Source organism: Dasypus novemcinctus, chromosome 3 (assembly GCF_030445035.2).
Source record: "Dasypus novemcinctus isolate mDasNov1 chromosome 3, mDasNov1.1.hap2, whole genome shotgun sequence".
In the NCBI taxonomy this organism is placed as follows: domain Eukaryota; kingdom Metazoa; phylum Chordata; class Mammalia; order Cingulata; family Dasypodidae; genus Dasypus; species Dasypus novemcinctus.
This window is the reverse complement of record NC_080675.1, coordinates 157,727,397-157,742,852: the sequence shown is the minus strand read 5'-3', so window position 1 is coordinate 157,742,852 and position 15,456 is coordinate 157,727,397. Positions and strand designations below refer to the sequence as shown.

General features: G+C 37.3%; 1 protein-coding gene across 14 annotated transcripts in view; it reads left to right on the top strand.

Annotated features, from left to right (window-relative positions):
• The window catches only part of MEF2A (myocyte enhancer factor 2A), a 195,142-nt gene that overhangs the window by 144,522 nt on the left and 35,164 nt on the right, over nucleotides 1–15,456 (top strand). For all 14 annotated transcript variants that reach the window (XM_004462083.5, XM_004462082.4, XM_004462086.5 and 11 more), the window contains 2 exons: nucleotides 1,334–1,553; nucleotides 2,259–2,318. In XM_004462083.5, the coding sequence (XP_004462140.1) occupies nucleotides 1,334–1,553; nucleotides 2,259–2,318 (280 nt within the window). The remainder of the gene's footprint in view (nucleotides 1–1,333; nucleotides 1,554–2,258; nucleotides 2,319–15,456) is intronic.

The following is a 15,456-nucleotide window of genomic DNA, read 5'->3' as shown; positions in this document are numbered from 1 at the left end:
TGAAAAATAGATTTAAGGAGGTATTTTTGTAATGACAACGTTATTGTTCTTAAAAATAAATACAAGCAATTTTGTTCCCCAGCAATTTTTCATCTAACTAATTTAACATCCATTAATGATTCTTACCTGAATTGAGTGTTACAATGATAGTAATAAAAAATTGTTGTTAAATAATTAAATAAATAAAAATAAATAAAAGCAAACAAAATAAAAACCCTTCAGACCTTACAGGGATGTTGTGAGGAATAGCCAGTTAATGTTATAAGCTGCAGAACACTGCATAACTAAAATTGTTTCACCTTTGAAAAATTTTTAGCATATATCCATTATTTTACATTTATAAATGAATTGTAATTTTTCCATCAGGAATAAATTATTGAATAGAAGACATAAACTATTTATATTCTTCCAACACTGAATTGGCAATGTTACTTCACTTTATATATCACTGTTTTAAAATGTGGGGAAAATGAATGTTTTTTCCCCCTCTTACTTTAAATTATGAAGTGGTGTGTTATTTATCATGGCTAACAAGTATATTGTAAGTAAACTTTGGAACAAATATAGAAGGAAAATAGAAAGGATCCTCTTAAAGGAGAACTTTTTAACAAACCAAAAAATGATATGATTAGGTATGGAATAGTTGGGAGAGAGGAAAGATAGCATTTATAATTGTAACTTAGTCTTCATGCAATTTAAAGAACTGATGCCAAAAATTTCTTTACTTGCTTGTCAGTAAATAATATTGTTGTTTAAATTGTTTCTTTGCATTTTAGTACACCCCGATTGCATTGTGTTGTGTATACAATGATGTGATTTTTCTTTTGTTTTGCCCATTAAGAATATTGATTAGTTAAATCAGGCCTGGGCTTTTATTATAATGTCCCAAATTTGATGTATTGAGTTTATAATATGTGTACTTTGCTTTTGTTATTGTTGTAATATCCCAATAGAAATGAAATGTTACTAAAGTGGTTTGTGTTGAAGTGATAATCTATGCTTACTTGGTAGCAATGATAATACCTTCTAATATCTAAATATGACAACACTACTTTAATATCAGGTTCTGACCTCTAATTTTCATCTCTGTGAATATTTGAAATATATATACATTAGTATATATGATATATAAAAATTGAAATTGAAAATGTTCATGTCAAACATACTCATGTTCAAGTATAATTTTAAAAAATAGCTGAAGTCTGTAAGAACTTATTCTTATCCTCTACTTTTAATAACTTTAATACTTTGTCAAATTAAATTTCCATAAGTTATTTAATATAGATGAAAATGAAACCTAACAGTCTTCTCCTCCTTGTTCTTTTATTTGCAGCCTGGTTTACCACCTCAGAACTTCTCAATGTCTGTCACAGTCCCTGTGACCAGCCCTAATGCTTTGTCCTACACTAACCCAGGGAGTTCACTTGTGTCCCCATCTTTGGCCGCCAGCTCAGCACTAGCAGATTCAAGCATGCTCTCTCCACCTCAAACCACTTTACATAGAAATGTATCCCCCGGAGCTCCTCAGAGACCACCAAGTACTGGCAGTGCAGGTATGTAGTGCTGTCTGTTCTGCCAGTTCTCTAAAAGAGGGAAATAAACTAATTGCTAATATAAGCTATTTCTTATTCTGCTATTCTTATTTGCTGTAATGACTCAGGATCACTGCTACATCACTTGCTCCATGTCAGAGTATTTCTTTGAATCCCTACTGTGGCTCCAGCACTGTGCCAGGCATGATGGAACTGTGTGAGAAAGCCATATACTTCAGTGGGCAGAGAATTTAATTAGGATATCATGAACAAAGATTTAAAACTGGATGTGATCCAGTCATCTAAGAGATATGGAGAATAGACTTGCCTGATTGGAATGAGAGCGTGTTTTACATCTTCTCTTGTGTGAATTATTCCCTTAATTCAGCAGATACTTATACTGCATTTATTGCATTACTCCATTACTCTGTGTAATGTAGTGTATCTTTTCTCTTAAATCCTCAGTTTAATGGTACTCCATAGACTATCCCCATTCTTATCAGTATGTACTGTTTCATATTGATGCACAAGAAGATAGGTCCAAAGCTTGATAGGCAAACATTATACAGGACTACATCAAATTAAACATCGTTGCCCATTTCAGGCTGAGCCAGTTTTTATTTTTGTGTTATTTCAGGAATTGACCAAAGGTTACTTTTGTTCAATTAATATTCACCAGATAAGGAGAGCTAATCTTTATTCATTCTTTCCCATCTATAATGTTAGGTGGAATGTTGAGCACCTCAGACCTCACAGTGCCAAATGGAGCTGGAGGCAGCCCACTGGGTAAGTGAATCCTTACTGTTTCACTTTGTAGGCATCCGTCCCTATAAGACCAAAGGCATATTGTTCCTGAAACAAGGCCTCCTGTCCAATGAAGCAGTAAAAGTGGAGATATTTGACATGCCCACCCTTTTATTTTTTTAATTTTTGATTTTTAAAAATTTTATTTTTGAAGAAGCTTTAGATTCCATAAATGATACATTGAAAATATAGGGGGATTCCCATGTACCCCCCATCCCCCACTTTTACCCATTAACAACCTATTTCATTAGTCTGGTACCTTCATTACAATTGATTAACACATATTGAAGCATTGCTACTAACCATGGTCAAAATAGTTTACATTATAGTTTACAGTTTGCACTGCAAGTTTTTATAGGTTTTGTCAAAATGTATACTGGTCTGTATCCATCATTGCAGTGTCATTCAGAACAATTCCAGTGTCCCAAAAATGCCCCATGTTACACCTGGTCTTCCCTCTCCCTCCCTTCAGAATCTCTTGTGACTACTGCCTTTATATCAATGTTACAAGATCTTCCATTGCTAGAATAATAATAAATAGTCGCATTCCACCCCTATGTTTGCTCATTCCCCAGTCTTGAGGATTTTAGGATAGTGGTGCCCACTCTTATTTCTGATTGAGAGGGGTTTAGACCCCATGGGGCAGATGGATGGAACTGTCTTGCTTGCAATTGTAGATGCTCTCTGTTTTGGGGATGGGCATTGTCCATCATCATCCTTTTGTTAGTTGTCCTGGCAAGTCTGATGAATGGGAGAGTAGGTATTGTGACATGCCCCCTTGAAGTAAAATTCCTTCTGAGGGGTACTTTCACTAGTCCACTTTTTTTCCACAACACCCCTGATTTGTTCCTTATACCTTGGCCTTAAGTTCAGTTACTCATCCATTTATTGAGTGCCTCCTTTGTACCAGCCATTGTTGTTTTCTAAAGACTAAATTACCTTAATGTAACATCTGTATCAAGACAATTTCTTGAGTTTTCTGAGTCTTCTGTCCTTGCATAAGTTAGATGTTAGCAAACTAATATATCTTACAACATGAAACGTTTTCTAAAGAGATTGGAATATGAAAATATGGTGGAGCTACTTCTGAAAATACACAAAGAATTCAGAAATTTGTCTCAAGGATCTGCTTCGGAAGTCATGCAAAGAACATTTACACATTTTCATCATTGAAGCTAAATAGATTTTTTAACTTTGGGACCCCTCCCAAAATAACTAGCAGTTTAAACATATGTCATAAATGTGTCTGCCCAACCCTGGAGTGCTGATAAAGATAGATATTATGATACTAATATTACAAAAAATATGACATATATGTCAAAGACATTACAAGAGTAACCAAATCCCTTTGGATTATCATCACATTAAACCCCCCTTTTCTCCTAATCTTTACAATTGTCATCATTATCTGAAAATGAGGACAGATAGTCCCCTCCTTGCTTTTTTTTTGGTATTGTGTGTTCCTGGAGATCTGCAAACAAGTCACTTAAAGGAAGAATTCCTAACTACATGTCTTCATCCCATTCATTCCATAAAAATGTAAGGCGCTTCTGTCTTTAAAAAACTATGGAGGCAGATTTGGCTCAATGGATAGAGCATCTGCCTACCGCATGGAAGGCCCAAGGTTCAAACCCAGAGCCTCCTGATCCATGTGGTGAGCTGGCCCACTCACAGTGCCATGCCACACAGGGGTATCCCCCGCATAGGGGAGCCCCATGTGCAAGGAGTGCACCCCATAAGGAGAGCCACCCAGTGCGAAAAAAATGCAGCCTGCAAAGGGTGGCACCGCACACACACACAGAACTGATGCAGCTAGATGATGCAACAAAAAGAGACACAGATTCTGGGTGCCACTGACAAGAATACAAGTGGGCGCAGAAGAAAACACAGTGAATGGACACAAAAAGCAGACAACTGGGGGGGGCAGGAAGGGAGAGAAATAAATAAAAAATAAATCTTTCAAAAAAAAAAAAAACATGGAGATGGTTCAATATGATGAAAAAGAAAGTTAGGGAAGCAGATTTGGCTCAACTGATAGAGCATCTGCCTACCATATGGGAGGTCTAGGATTCAAACCCAGGGCCTCCTGACCCGTGTGGTGAGCTGGCCCACACACAGTGCTGATGCGCACAAGGAGTGCCATGCCACACAGGGATGTCCCCAGCATAGGGGAGCCCCGTGCACAAGGAGAGCCGCCCCGCGTGAATGAAGTACAACCTACCCAGGAGTGGCACCACACACACACACACACACACACACACACACACACACACAGCTGACTCAGCAAGAAGATGCAACAAAAAGAGACACAGATTCCCAGTGCTGCTGACAAGAATGCAAGCGGACACAGAAGAACACACAGCGAATAGAATGGACACAGAGAGCAGACAAGGCAGAGGGGAGGAGGAAATAAATAAAAAATAAATCTTAAAAAAAAAAAAGATTTTGTTCAGATGAGTTACATTACAAAATATGAAATGGCCTGAAGTAGGACTTATAAGTAGAATAAATTCCTAATTTTGGCGGTGGACTTGGCCCAGTGGTTAGAGCTTCTGTCTACCACATGGGAGGTCTGCGGTTCAAATCCCAGGCCTCCTTGACCCATGTGGAGCTGGCCCATGCACAGTGCTGATGCACGCCAGGAGTGCCGTGCCATGCAGGGATGTCCCCCGTATAGGGGATCTCCACACGCAAGGAGTGCGCCCCATAAGGAGAGCCTCCCAGCACGAAAGAAAGTTCAGCCTGCCCAGGAATGGTGCCGCACACACGGAGAACTGACGCAGCAAGATGATGCAACCAAAAAAGAAACACAGATTCCTGTGCCGCTGACAACAACAGAAGCGGACAAAGAAGAACACGCAGCAAATAGACACAGAGAACATACAACTGGGGCGGGGGGGAAGGAGAGAGAAATAAATAAATCTTTTAAAAAAAAATTCCTGATTTTATCTGGAATAAAATGCTGTTTTAATGGAATTAGATAAGACCTGTTAAAGTTTTATTTAACAGATAACAGTTAAATGTAGGAAAATATATAAAGGTCTTATAAATTATTTATTAGATCTGTTGTATCTGTGTTTTTATTTCCTAGTTTTTAGAGTTAAGTTCTTTTCAACTCTATTTTGTTTGTATGCCCATATACTCTTAATTTATTTTATTTTATTTTTTTGAGGTACCAGGGCTGGGGATTGAACCCAGGACCTCATCTGTGGGAAGCCACTGCTCAACCACTGATCCACATCAGCTCCCCTGAGTTGTTGTTTTTGTTTGTTTGCGTGTTGTTTTTTGTTTTTAGGAGACACTGGGAACCAAACCCAGGACCTCACATGTGGGAAGCAGGTGCTCAACAGGTTGAGCACATCTGCTTCCCTCATATACTCTTTTTGTCTTACATTTTCATGCCCCCAACCCCTCAACACTGTCTATCTTGCTTTCTTTCTACTTTCCAACTAATTAACCAGGCTGGATATCAATGACTATTTCATGTAGTGTAAATTTTAACTAATTCTGATTTTTGTTTCCAAAATTATTTTCAATTCATGGTGTTTAACTATTTGAAGTTCTCTAATGTTTTGCCCCTTGCCCTTTTCTCCCTTATCCCTGTGGCATTATAAACATGACTATTCCTCCTATCAAACAAGTGTTTTAGATCTCTCTTCCTTGGTTTTTCTGTACTCTTCATACTTCCAAAAAGCCTTTTCATTGTTCTTTCTTATCTTCCCATGCAACTCTAAATCTAAGACTTTGTCTCTGCTCTTCAGTTCTCTGTGTTCCCTTTGGTAATTTATCCTCAAACTGTCATCATCCTAATTTTGCCTTCTACAATTAATCAACTATTTCTTTTTCTTTTTGTATATCCCCCCCCCCCTTTTGGAGTAATCATACTCCCCAGGACAAGGCATGCCATCATTGTGTTGTACAAAGTGTGTCAGTGTGTTCTTCCCTCATCCTTTTTATACCTCTGGTTTACCTAACCCTTTCTTTTCCTCTCCCCCTCATAGGCCATTTTAATAGTTTCTCCTCTCCACCAGATTTTTTTCCCTTTTATAAAAGGCTGTAGAAAATTCTGCCTGCCTTTCTCCTCTCTTCTTCCTTTTCTTCTCTCCTTGATTTTTGTTCATTTAATATTTAACCACGAATATGTAGAGGTAAAAAAAGATGAACTAATAATTCTTTTCTCATGAAACTTACATTCTCCTAAGGAAATAAAAATTGGAATTGCAGATAATATCTGTAGGAAGTTGTGCTTAATTCTGTTAGGAAAGCATGGAAGGGCAGTTAAGTTTTAGTTAGTCTTAGAGGATGAGCAGAATTTCACCAGTTAAAGAACCTTGATGAAAGAATACTCTGCAGTAGCAATTTTATGAATAAGGGCACAAAGCTATGCAGGGAGTGGGAACCATCAGAACAGAGTATTTATGGGGAGCAGTCACTGAATCACAGTGAGATTAAGGGGACTGTTAGAAAGAGTAAGTGGAACCTGATTGCAAGGAATTTTGGATATCAGGTTAAGGATTTGAATTTTGTAAACATTGGATGGGCTTTGACTCAGTGAATGTGAAAAAAGGAGTTAAAGGTCATTATAGTAGTAGATGGGGTTATGGGTCAGAGTGGAGAATGCAGGAGGCAGGGAGGCCCATTAGTCCTCCTAAGCACAGTATCTACAGGTCTAGTTATATCTCCAGTGTGCTTGTTGGTAATGATGAATTTAGTATTTATAGATTTAGGTGAGAATCCACAGGTCATTTAATAATCATTGTTCCCTTGGTGTATGCCCAGCTCTAGTTATTGGAGACAAATAGATAAATAGTTCTTGCCCTCAAGGATGTAAATTCTCATATCTGAGTATCCAGGTAAAATAATAACTACCTCATAAGGATATAATGCTTACCCTTTTCTATTCAGGAAAAAAAAAAAGGGGGTGTTTCTGATGGTTGAAATGTAGTACTTTAAATCTCAAAAGTTTTTGACTACAGGATTAGTACCTGATTCCTAACTTGAGCACCTCAGAGTGAGTGTTCTCCAGTGAAGACTGAAACAGTGTTTAATTCCCTTTGAGAACCTTGGCTGCCCTTTAAGAAACAAAATTTCAGTCAGCACCATTTTTTTAAACACCAAGTGTTGAATCCCCTGTGTGGGAGGATAAATACAACACTGTTTCTAAAGTGAGTGCAGTAAGCTTAATATCTAACAATATAATAAAATGATTTTGAAGTATTATTCAGTTAAGTCAGGAGTTCTGTTGTTTTAAGTTTTCCTAAACATTAAAAAATTTATTTTCATTTGGTCCAAACTTGAGTGTGTTCTAAAAATTTTCAGAGCATTAACAGAATATTAATGTTTTTCTTACTTTTACTTTTATGAATAACCTCTGAATATTTTTTACTTATAATCACAGCTGAGTTGCTCTTAGACAATCCATGAATGTTTATTATAGGAGTTTTGAAAATGTTTTGCCAACTACATTTCAAAAACATTCTGATGATTACATACCAGTAATTCCTCAATATGTAACACTTTGCCAACATGCTAGCATTTACTGTATGATATTTGAAATAAAGTGGCAGGAACCAGTTAACCTTATCTCTCCCAGAGATTTTCATTGTAGCTCAGCAACAGACATATTCAAGAGATGACTCATTCATGGATTTTATTCTTGGTGATTTCTAAGTGAAGGCTCAGGCACCTAAAAGTCTGATTCTTACAAGGTATATTCCTTTTTTTTTCTTTTTAACAGATTACCTGTTTTTATTTTTATTTTTTGTTTTGTTTTTTTATTTTTTATTAAAGTTAATAGATCACAAAGTATGTTACATTAAACATAAGAGGTTCCTGTATAACCCACTTCCCACCTCCCCCACCCCCATCATTTTTGTAAATTGTATTTTTTAAAGATATATACATCTCAAAAAATGTTATATTAAAAAACATAAGAGGTTCCCGTATACCCCCCACCTCCCCACCCCACTCCTCCCACACCAACAACCTCCCCCATCATTGTGGCACAGTCATCACACTTGGTGAACACATTTTGGAGCACTACTGCACCACATAGATAATAGTTTACCCTGTAGTTCACACTCTCCCCCACGACATTCAATGGTTATGGCATGATATATAAAGTCCAGCATCTGACCCTGCAATATCATTGAGGACAACTCAAAGTCCCAAAACTGCTCCCACATCACATCTCTTCTTCTCTCTCCCTGCACTCAGCAGCTACTGTGGCCACTTTCTCTAAATCAGTGCTACAATTTCTTCCATTACTAGTCACAGTAGTTCTATAGTAGAATAGCAGTAAGTCCACTCTAATCCATATTTTATTCCTCCATTCTGTGGACCCTGGGATGGTGATTTCCACTCCACCTATATATTGAGAGGAGGCTTAGATTACACATGGATAATGGATACAATTCTCCTGCTTGCAGTTGTAGGCACTGTCAGTTCCCTGGTGTGGTGGTTGACCCTTTTCACCTCCCTGTTAACTGACCTGCATAAGTCCAATGAACCAGAGAGTAAGAGTTACAACTCTGCTGAGGCTCAGGGCCCAGCTGGCACATGGGCAGTCCAGAGATTCAAGTCCCCTGAGTATACACCATCTCTAGTGCCAACCACAGGTTCAGTAAAAGTGATAGAAGAAGCCATGTGTAGAAAGGTAACATCTGAGTCCAACTCCATCACACTCAGGAGCACAAATTCCAAAGTAAGGCTCTCTGACATGGCACAGAACTCCAAATCCATCTGCCATGACCATATACTCTTTGGGTCTCCTTAGCTTTCAGGAGAACCAGTACCTAGGGTTGTATCTACTTTGGCTTTTTCTGGGGTCCTGCTGAGGCGTGAGTAAGCGTGACCCGTCTGATGACCTCCTGACTCTTTTTTGAAGGTTCTTAGCCATATAAACTTATTTGTCTTTGCCATTTCCCCCTTTTAGTCAAGGTCAAAAAGCAATTTTTAACACATGATCCTACATATAGGCTGAGATATTCTTCTGGTTTGAGTTTTATTACCTGTTTTTAAAAGATTTTTTAAAATTAGAAAGTAAGTGACCCAGATTCATCCCCCTTATGTAAGAATTTGAGATGCTACATTATATAATAGCTTTCGTGTATTTTAGTTATAATCTAATAAAATTATAAAATCCTAGATAATTTATTTACTTGATCTTGATAATGAGATTTCATTGATTTTTATGTAATTTGTATTGTTAGAGTTATCACTTATGAAAATTAACTTTCATTTACTTAAAATTTTAACTTCAATTAAATATTAAAATATTTTAAATAATAAGCAAGTTACTTTATAGACACAAAAATACTATTTCTTAATGTATACCTCAACTTATAAAATATCAAGATATAATCTCTTGATTCATCATGAATTCATACTACTACATACCTATTTTACCTGCGCTACATTGAATTCTACTTGTTGGGATTACATCACAAAATAATGTTTGAGTTATAACTGCTTTTGAACATGTACTTCCTCAGAATTTAGAGTGAACCAAATAGTGACATTTAACTGACAATAGTAAAGCAAACATAGGTTTTACAGTGTTTGCTATAAATTTCCTGCCCACCCCCCCAAAAGAAGTTGAGTTATAGATAATTTAGAAGTGCTGTCTTTTACAGGAAGAGTCAGATTATGCATTTTAGCTAATTTTTAGCTAAATTAACTAAAATACATGATGGTTTAATCGTTTGGAAAAAAATGGCTTAAACCAGGGGTTCTTAACAAGGGGTCCAGAAGCTTGAATTGAAATTCAAAAAAGCATTATTCTTGTGGGGATGTGTTGGTGTGAGTATGATGTATTTATTAAATAATACACAATATAGTGTGTACTTAGTATGGGAGCCATAGTTTTCACTTGACTGGCAAAGGGGTTCGTGGAACAAAAAAGGTTAAGAACCCCTGGCTTAAACTCATTCTTATATTTAAATAAATTCTTTATGAATTAAACATTTAAAATTCATAGAGAAATTCAGAAGATTATATAATTTAATTATTTTTAAAACTATGGTTTCTTATTTGCATTTTTCAAAATATGTGTCTTGGAAATATATGAACAGAAGAACTTATATATTTGGGAACCTTGATTAAATAAAATTGTGTTTCTTTGCTACAGGTCTTAGCAGACCCTTTAAAAAGTAAGTCTTCAAAATGAGTATATGTAACATAGAGTAACGCAAACTGGTTTCATCATACACCCCTGCTTTCTTACCATTGAAGAGCATCTATCAGAACTAGTGTCCTATCAAATACTCTTTGGAATATATTGTTTCTAATACTATAAGTAACACATGGAAAAGATGATTTATTACTAATGAAAACCTTCACAAATAAAATTAAAATAGAGGTTAAAAGAAATTGATAATAAAGGCTGTGGTCACCAGAGGTTCTGAAGGAAGGGAAAGAGTAAATAAGTGTAAGATGGGGCAATTTAATACATAGTAAAGATATTTTATTACCAATGGAAACTTTCACAAATAAAATTACAATAAAGGTTAAAAAAAAATTGATATAAGGACAGTGGTGGGAAGCAGACTTGGCTCAACAGATAGAGCATCCTCCTACCACATGGGAGGTCCAGAGTTCAAACCCAGGGCCTCCTGACCCGTGTGATGAGCTGGCACACGCACAGTGCTAATGCGCGCAGGGAGTGCCGTGCCATACAGGGGTGTCCCTCGCGTAGGGGAGCCCCACGCACAACGAGTGCTCCCCATAAGGAGAGCCGCCCTGCATGAAAGGAAGTCCAGCCTGCCCAGGAGTGGTGCCACACACACGGAGATCTGACTCAACGAGATGACGCAACAAAAAGAGGCACAGATTCTCAGTGCCGCTGACAACAGTACAACCAGACACAGAAGAATATGCAGCGAATGGACACAAAGAACAGACAACTGGGGGGGAGGGGAGAGAAAAAATAAAAGTAAATTTGTAAAAAAACAAAAGACAGTGGTCACCAGAGGTTCTAAAGGGAGGGAGAGGGAAAATAGGTGTAACCTGGGGCATTGTTGGGATATTAGAATTTGTTCTGCATGATATTGCAATGATGGATACAGGCCATTATACATTTTGTCAAAACCTATAAAATTATACGGTGCAAAGTGTAAACCATAATGTAAACTCTAGACCACGGTTAGTAGCAATGCTCCAATATATGTTTTATCAATTGTAACAAATGTAAAACACTAATGAAAGATTTTGTTAATGGGAGAATGTGTGGGAGGGGGAAGGGGTGAGGTATATGGGAATCCCCTATATTTTTTATGTAACCTTTATGTCATCTAAAGCTTCTTTAAAAATAAAGGAGAAAGGGAAACAGATGTGGCTTAAGTGATTAGCTTCCCTTATACCATAAGGGAGGCCCTGGGTTCAATTCCTGGGGGTCTCTTGGTTGAGGCAAGCTGACCCATGCTGTGGAGAGCTGGCACAGCAAGGTGATGCAACAAAGAGAGATGAATGGATACAGAACAGACAACAAGTCCCAAAACAGTGGGGGTGAGGGGTGTGTGGGAATAAATATAAAAAAATAAATAAAAATAAAATCATCAGTTTAAAAACAAATCATTAAAAAGAGAAAGATGAAGGAGTGCTGATTCCTGGTTTTAAAAAAAAAGAAGAAAAAAGTATAGTGATAGGGAAGCGGACTTGGCCCAGTGGTTAGGACATCCATCTACCACATGGGAGGTCCGCGATTCAAACCCCTAGGCCTCCTTGACCCGTGTGGAGCTGGCCCACGTGCAGTGCTGATGTGTGCAAGGAGTGTCGTGCCACTCAGGGGTGTCCCCTGCATAGGGGAGCCCCACGCACAAGGAGTGCACCCTGTAAGGAGAGCCTCCCAGCACACAAGAAAGTGCAACCTGCCCAGGAATGGCACCACACACGGAGAACTGACACAACAAGATGACACAACAAAAAAAGAAAACACGGATTTCCATGCCGCTGACAACAAGAGAAGCAGACGAAGAACACGCAGCAAACAGACACAGAGAACAGACAACTGGGGCTGGGGGGGAGGGGAGAGAAGTAAAATAAATAAATCTTTTAAAGAAAAAGTATGGTGATATATGGGAAAATACAACTAATGTTACTTGTGGATGATAATTAACAATAATATTGTTAAATTTTTGTAGCACAGGCAAAGAAGGTACTATATCAATGCTAAAGGTGTTAAAAAAACTCAGTGAAGTCCAAATAGGATAAACTCCAAGATATGCACACTGAAACACTTTATAATCAAACGGTCATTAGCCAGAGTGAATCCTGAAAGCCACAAGATAGAAACAACATATAATATACAAGGGAATCCTCATTAAGATTAAATGTCGATTTCTCACCAGAAACCACGGAGGCAAGAGGGCAGTGGTATGACATATTTAAAGGGATGGAAGAAAAAAATTGTCAAACTAGAATTCTATATCTTTTGAAACTCTGTCAAAAAATGAGGGAAAGGTTAAGACATTCCCAGATTAACAAAAGCTGAGGAAGTTCACCACTACACCTTCCTACAAGAAATGCTGAAGGGAGTTCTTCATAGTGAAAGGAAAGGACACTAGAAGGTAGATTGAAGCTGCATTAAGAAATAAAGATCTTTCGTAAGTATAGCTTCACGGGAATTATAAATATCAGTACTATAGTTTCTAGCTCTTCTTTTTACTTCTTACAGGATCTAAAAGGCAAATGCATAAAAAGTAATCTATAGTTTTGGACACAATTTTTAAAAAAATCTAAGCAAGACAATCAGATTTCTGCTTGTCATAATGGCAGATTGGTTCAACCTTTCCATGGAAGAGAACTGGAAAAGCCAGGCAAAATGTATTTCTTAGTCTGCTAGAGAGCATTTGAAAACTAACAAGGTAATGAAGAATTACTGCCCCAGGATCTAGGAAAGGACAAAGCAGAAATCCAGAAAGGTGAGTTCAGCATTTAGGGTTGCTTTTTTTTTTTTTTTACCATTTCCAGAAGGGAATTCTTAGTATGACAGTCTTAGGGACCTAGGGAAACAAAGAAATTGAAGTCCAGATCTCACAAAAATTAAGGAGGGCCTAGTATACAACTTTCACTTTGGTTTAAGACCCTAAAGCCTGGACTCTATAGAAATGAGTGTTCCAAAGGTAAACAGTCTTTTGGAATAACTACATCTCAGCTTTGTATTATCTCACTTCTTAAAATTAGACTGCAGTGATCCCAGATTCCAGACTGCCTAGGAAAAGCAAATACTCTCTAGAAGAATAAAATATCCATAGTGTTTCAAATACAGCGCCTGGCACGTAAGCAGAACTAAGTAGACACAATCTGAAGCAATACTTCAGAAATGAAAACTTGCAGGAAAAAAACAGACAATACAAACAGATTTCTGGGGGCTCCAGAATTTGGAATTCCTAGGCACAGAGTTTAATATAACTGTTTTCTGTGTTCAAGGAGATAAAAAGACAAGATCCAGAATTTGACCAAGAACTGGAAACTTCCCCAAAGAAAAGATTCAGAATTTGACAGAGAACTGGAAACTTCCCCCCAAAAATGGAAATTTTAGAACTAAAAACGTGATAATAATAACGCAAAGAGAGAATTGGTGATGTAAAAGACAGGACAGAAGAAAATATCCAGAATGAAGCACAGAGGAGGGAGGGATGCACAGAAGGATGGAGAATTCAAAAGAAGGAAGACCCAGTGGATACAATGAGAAGGTCTGGCATACATGGAATTGGAGTCCCAGGAGTTGTGGAATGAGAAAACTGGGCAAAAACAATATTTGAAGAGATAGTCCTGAGAATTTTTCAAAACTGACTAAAAATACCAAGTGACAAATAGGAAGCCCTATAAAATCCATGTAGGAAACAGATGAAGTTGTGCTTAAAGGGGTATTTAAACCTTAAAGAACAGAAGAAAAATTGGAAAACAGCTGCTGAGCCTCTATCTCAGAAAGTTGGAACAACAAATTAAGCCTAAAAAAGTAGGATGAAATTATAAAGACATGCACAGAAATTAATTGAAATAGAAAAACAAACATCCTGTAAAGAGAATTAACAAAAACAAAAATTGTTTCTTTGAAAAGACTTAGTAAAATAAATTTTTCTAATTCCCATTATAATTTCTTCTTTGATCTTCAAGTTGTTTAGAAATACATGTCTTAATTCCAAATATATGGGGATATCCTAGTTATCTTTTGGATATTGTTTTCTGGCTGAATTGCTTTTAACCAGAGAACTTGCCTCTATATGATTGAATTCCCTGAAATTAGTAACCCCTGATTACATATAGATGTTAACTATAGCAAATACTTCTGTATACTTTCTTTTATATATTTCTTGTACGTATGGTGCACACATGCATTTCTCTACAGTATATAAGGACATAAAATTGCTGGGTCATAGAATATGTCTATCTGCAACTTCAGTAGATAATGACAAAATAGTTGTACCAATTAGTACTCTTGTTATTAGTGTATGCGATTTTCTTGCCAATATTTGCTATCGTTCGTCTGTTTCATTTTAGCCCTTCTGGTAGGTGTGTATCACTCTTTCTTTGTGGTTTTAATTTTGCCTTTCTCTGACTATTGAGGTTGAGCATCATTTCTCCCATTTTTAAATTACCAGGATAATTTCTTTTGTAAAGAGCCAATGTTCTCATGCATATTTTTTTTAATTGGGGTGTTTTTTTTTTCTTGTTGATTTGTAGGCATTCTTCATTTAAAAACCTTCTGTTGATTATATATTGCATGTCTGTTCTCCCACAGTGTCTTGCTTTTTCACTAACTTTATGGTTTTGTTTTGTTTTTATGAACAAAGGTTGCTAGCTGCTGAGGGTAGGAAGTGGGAAGAAGAGATGTGATGTGCGGGCATTTTCAGGACTAGTTGTCCTGGGTGGTACTGCAGGGACAGTTACTGGACATTGTATGTCCTCCCGTGGCCCACTGGGTGGACTGGGGGAGAATGTAAACTGTAATGTGGACCATTGCCCTGTGGTGCAGCAGTGCTCAGAGATTTGTTCACCAAGTGCAGTGAGTGTCCCATGATGATGGAGGAGGTTGTTGTTACGGGGGAGGGGGGTGGGGGTATATGGGATCTCATATTTTTTAATGTAACATTAAAATAATAAAGACCAAAAAAAAAAA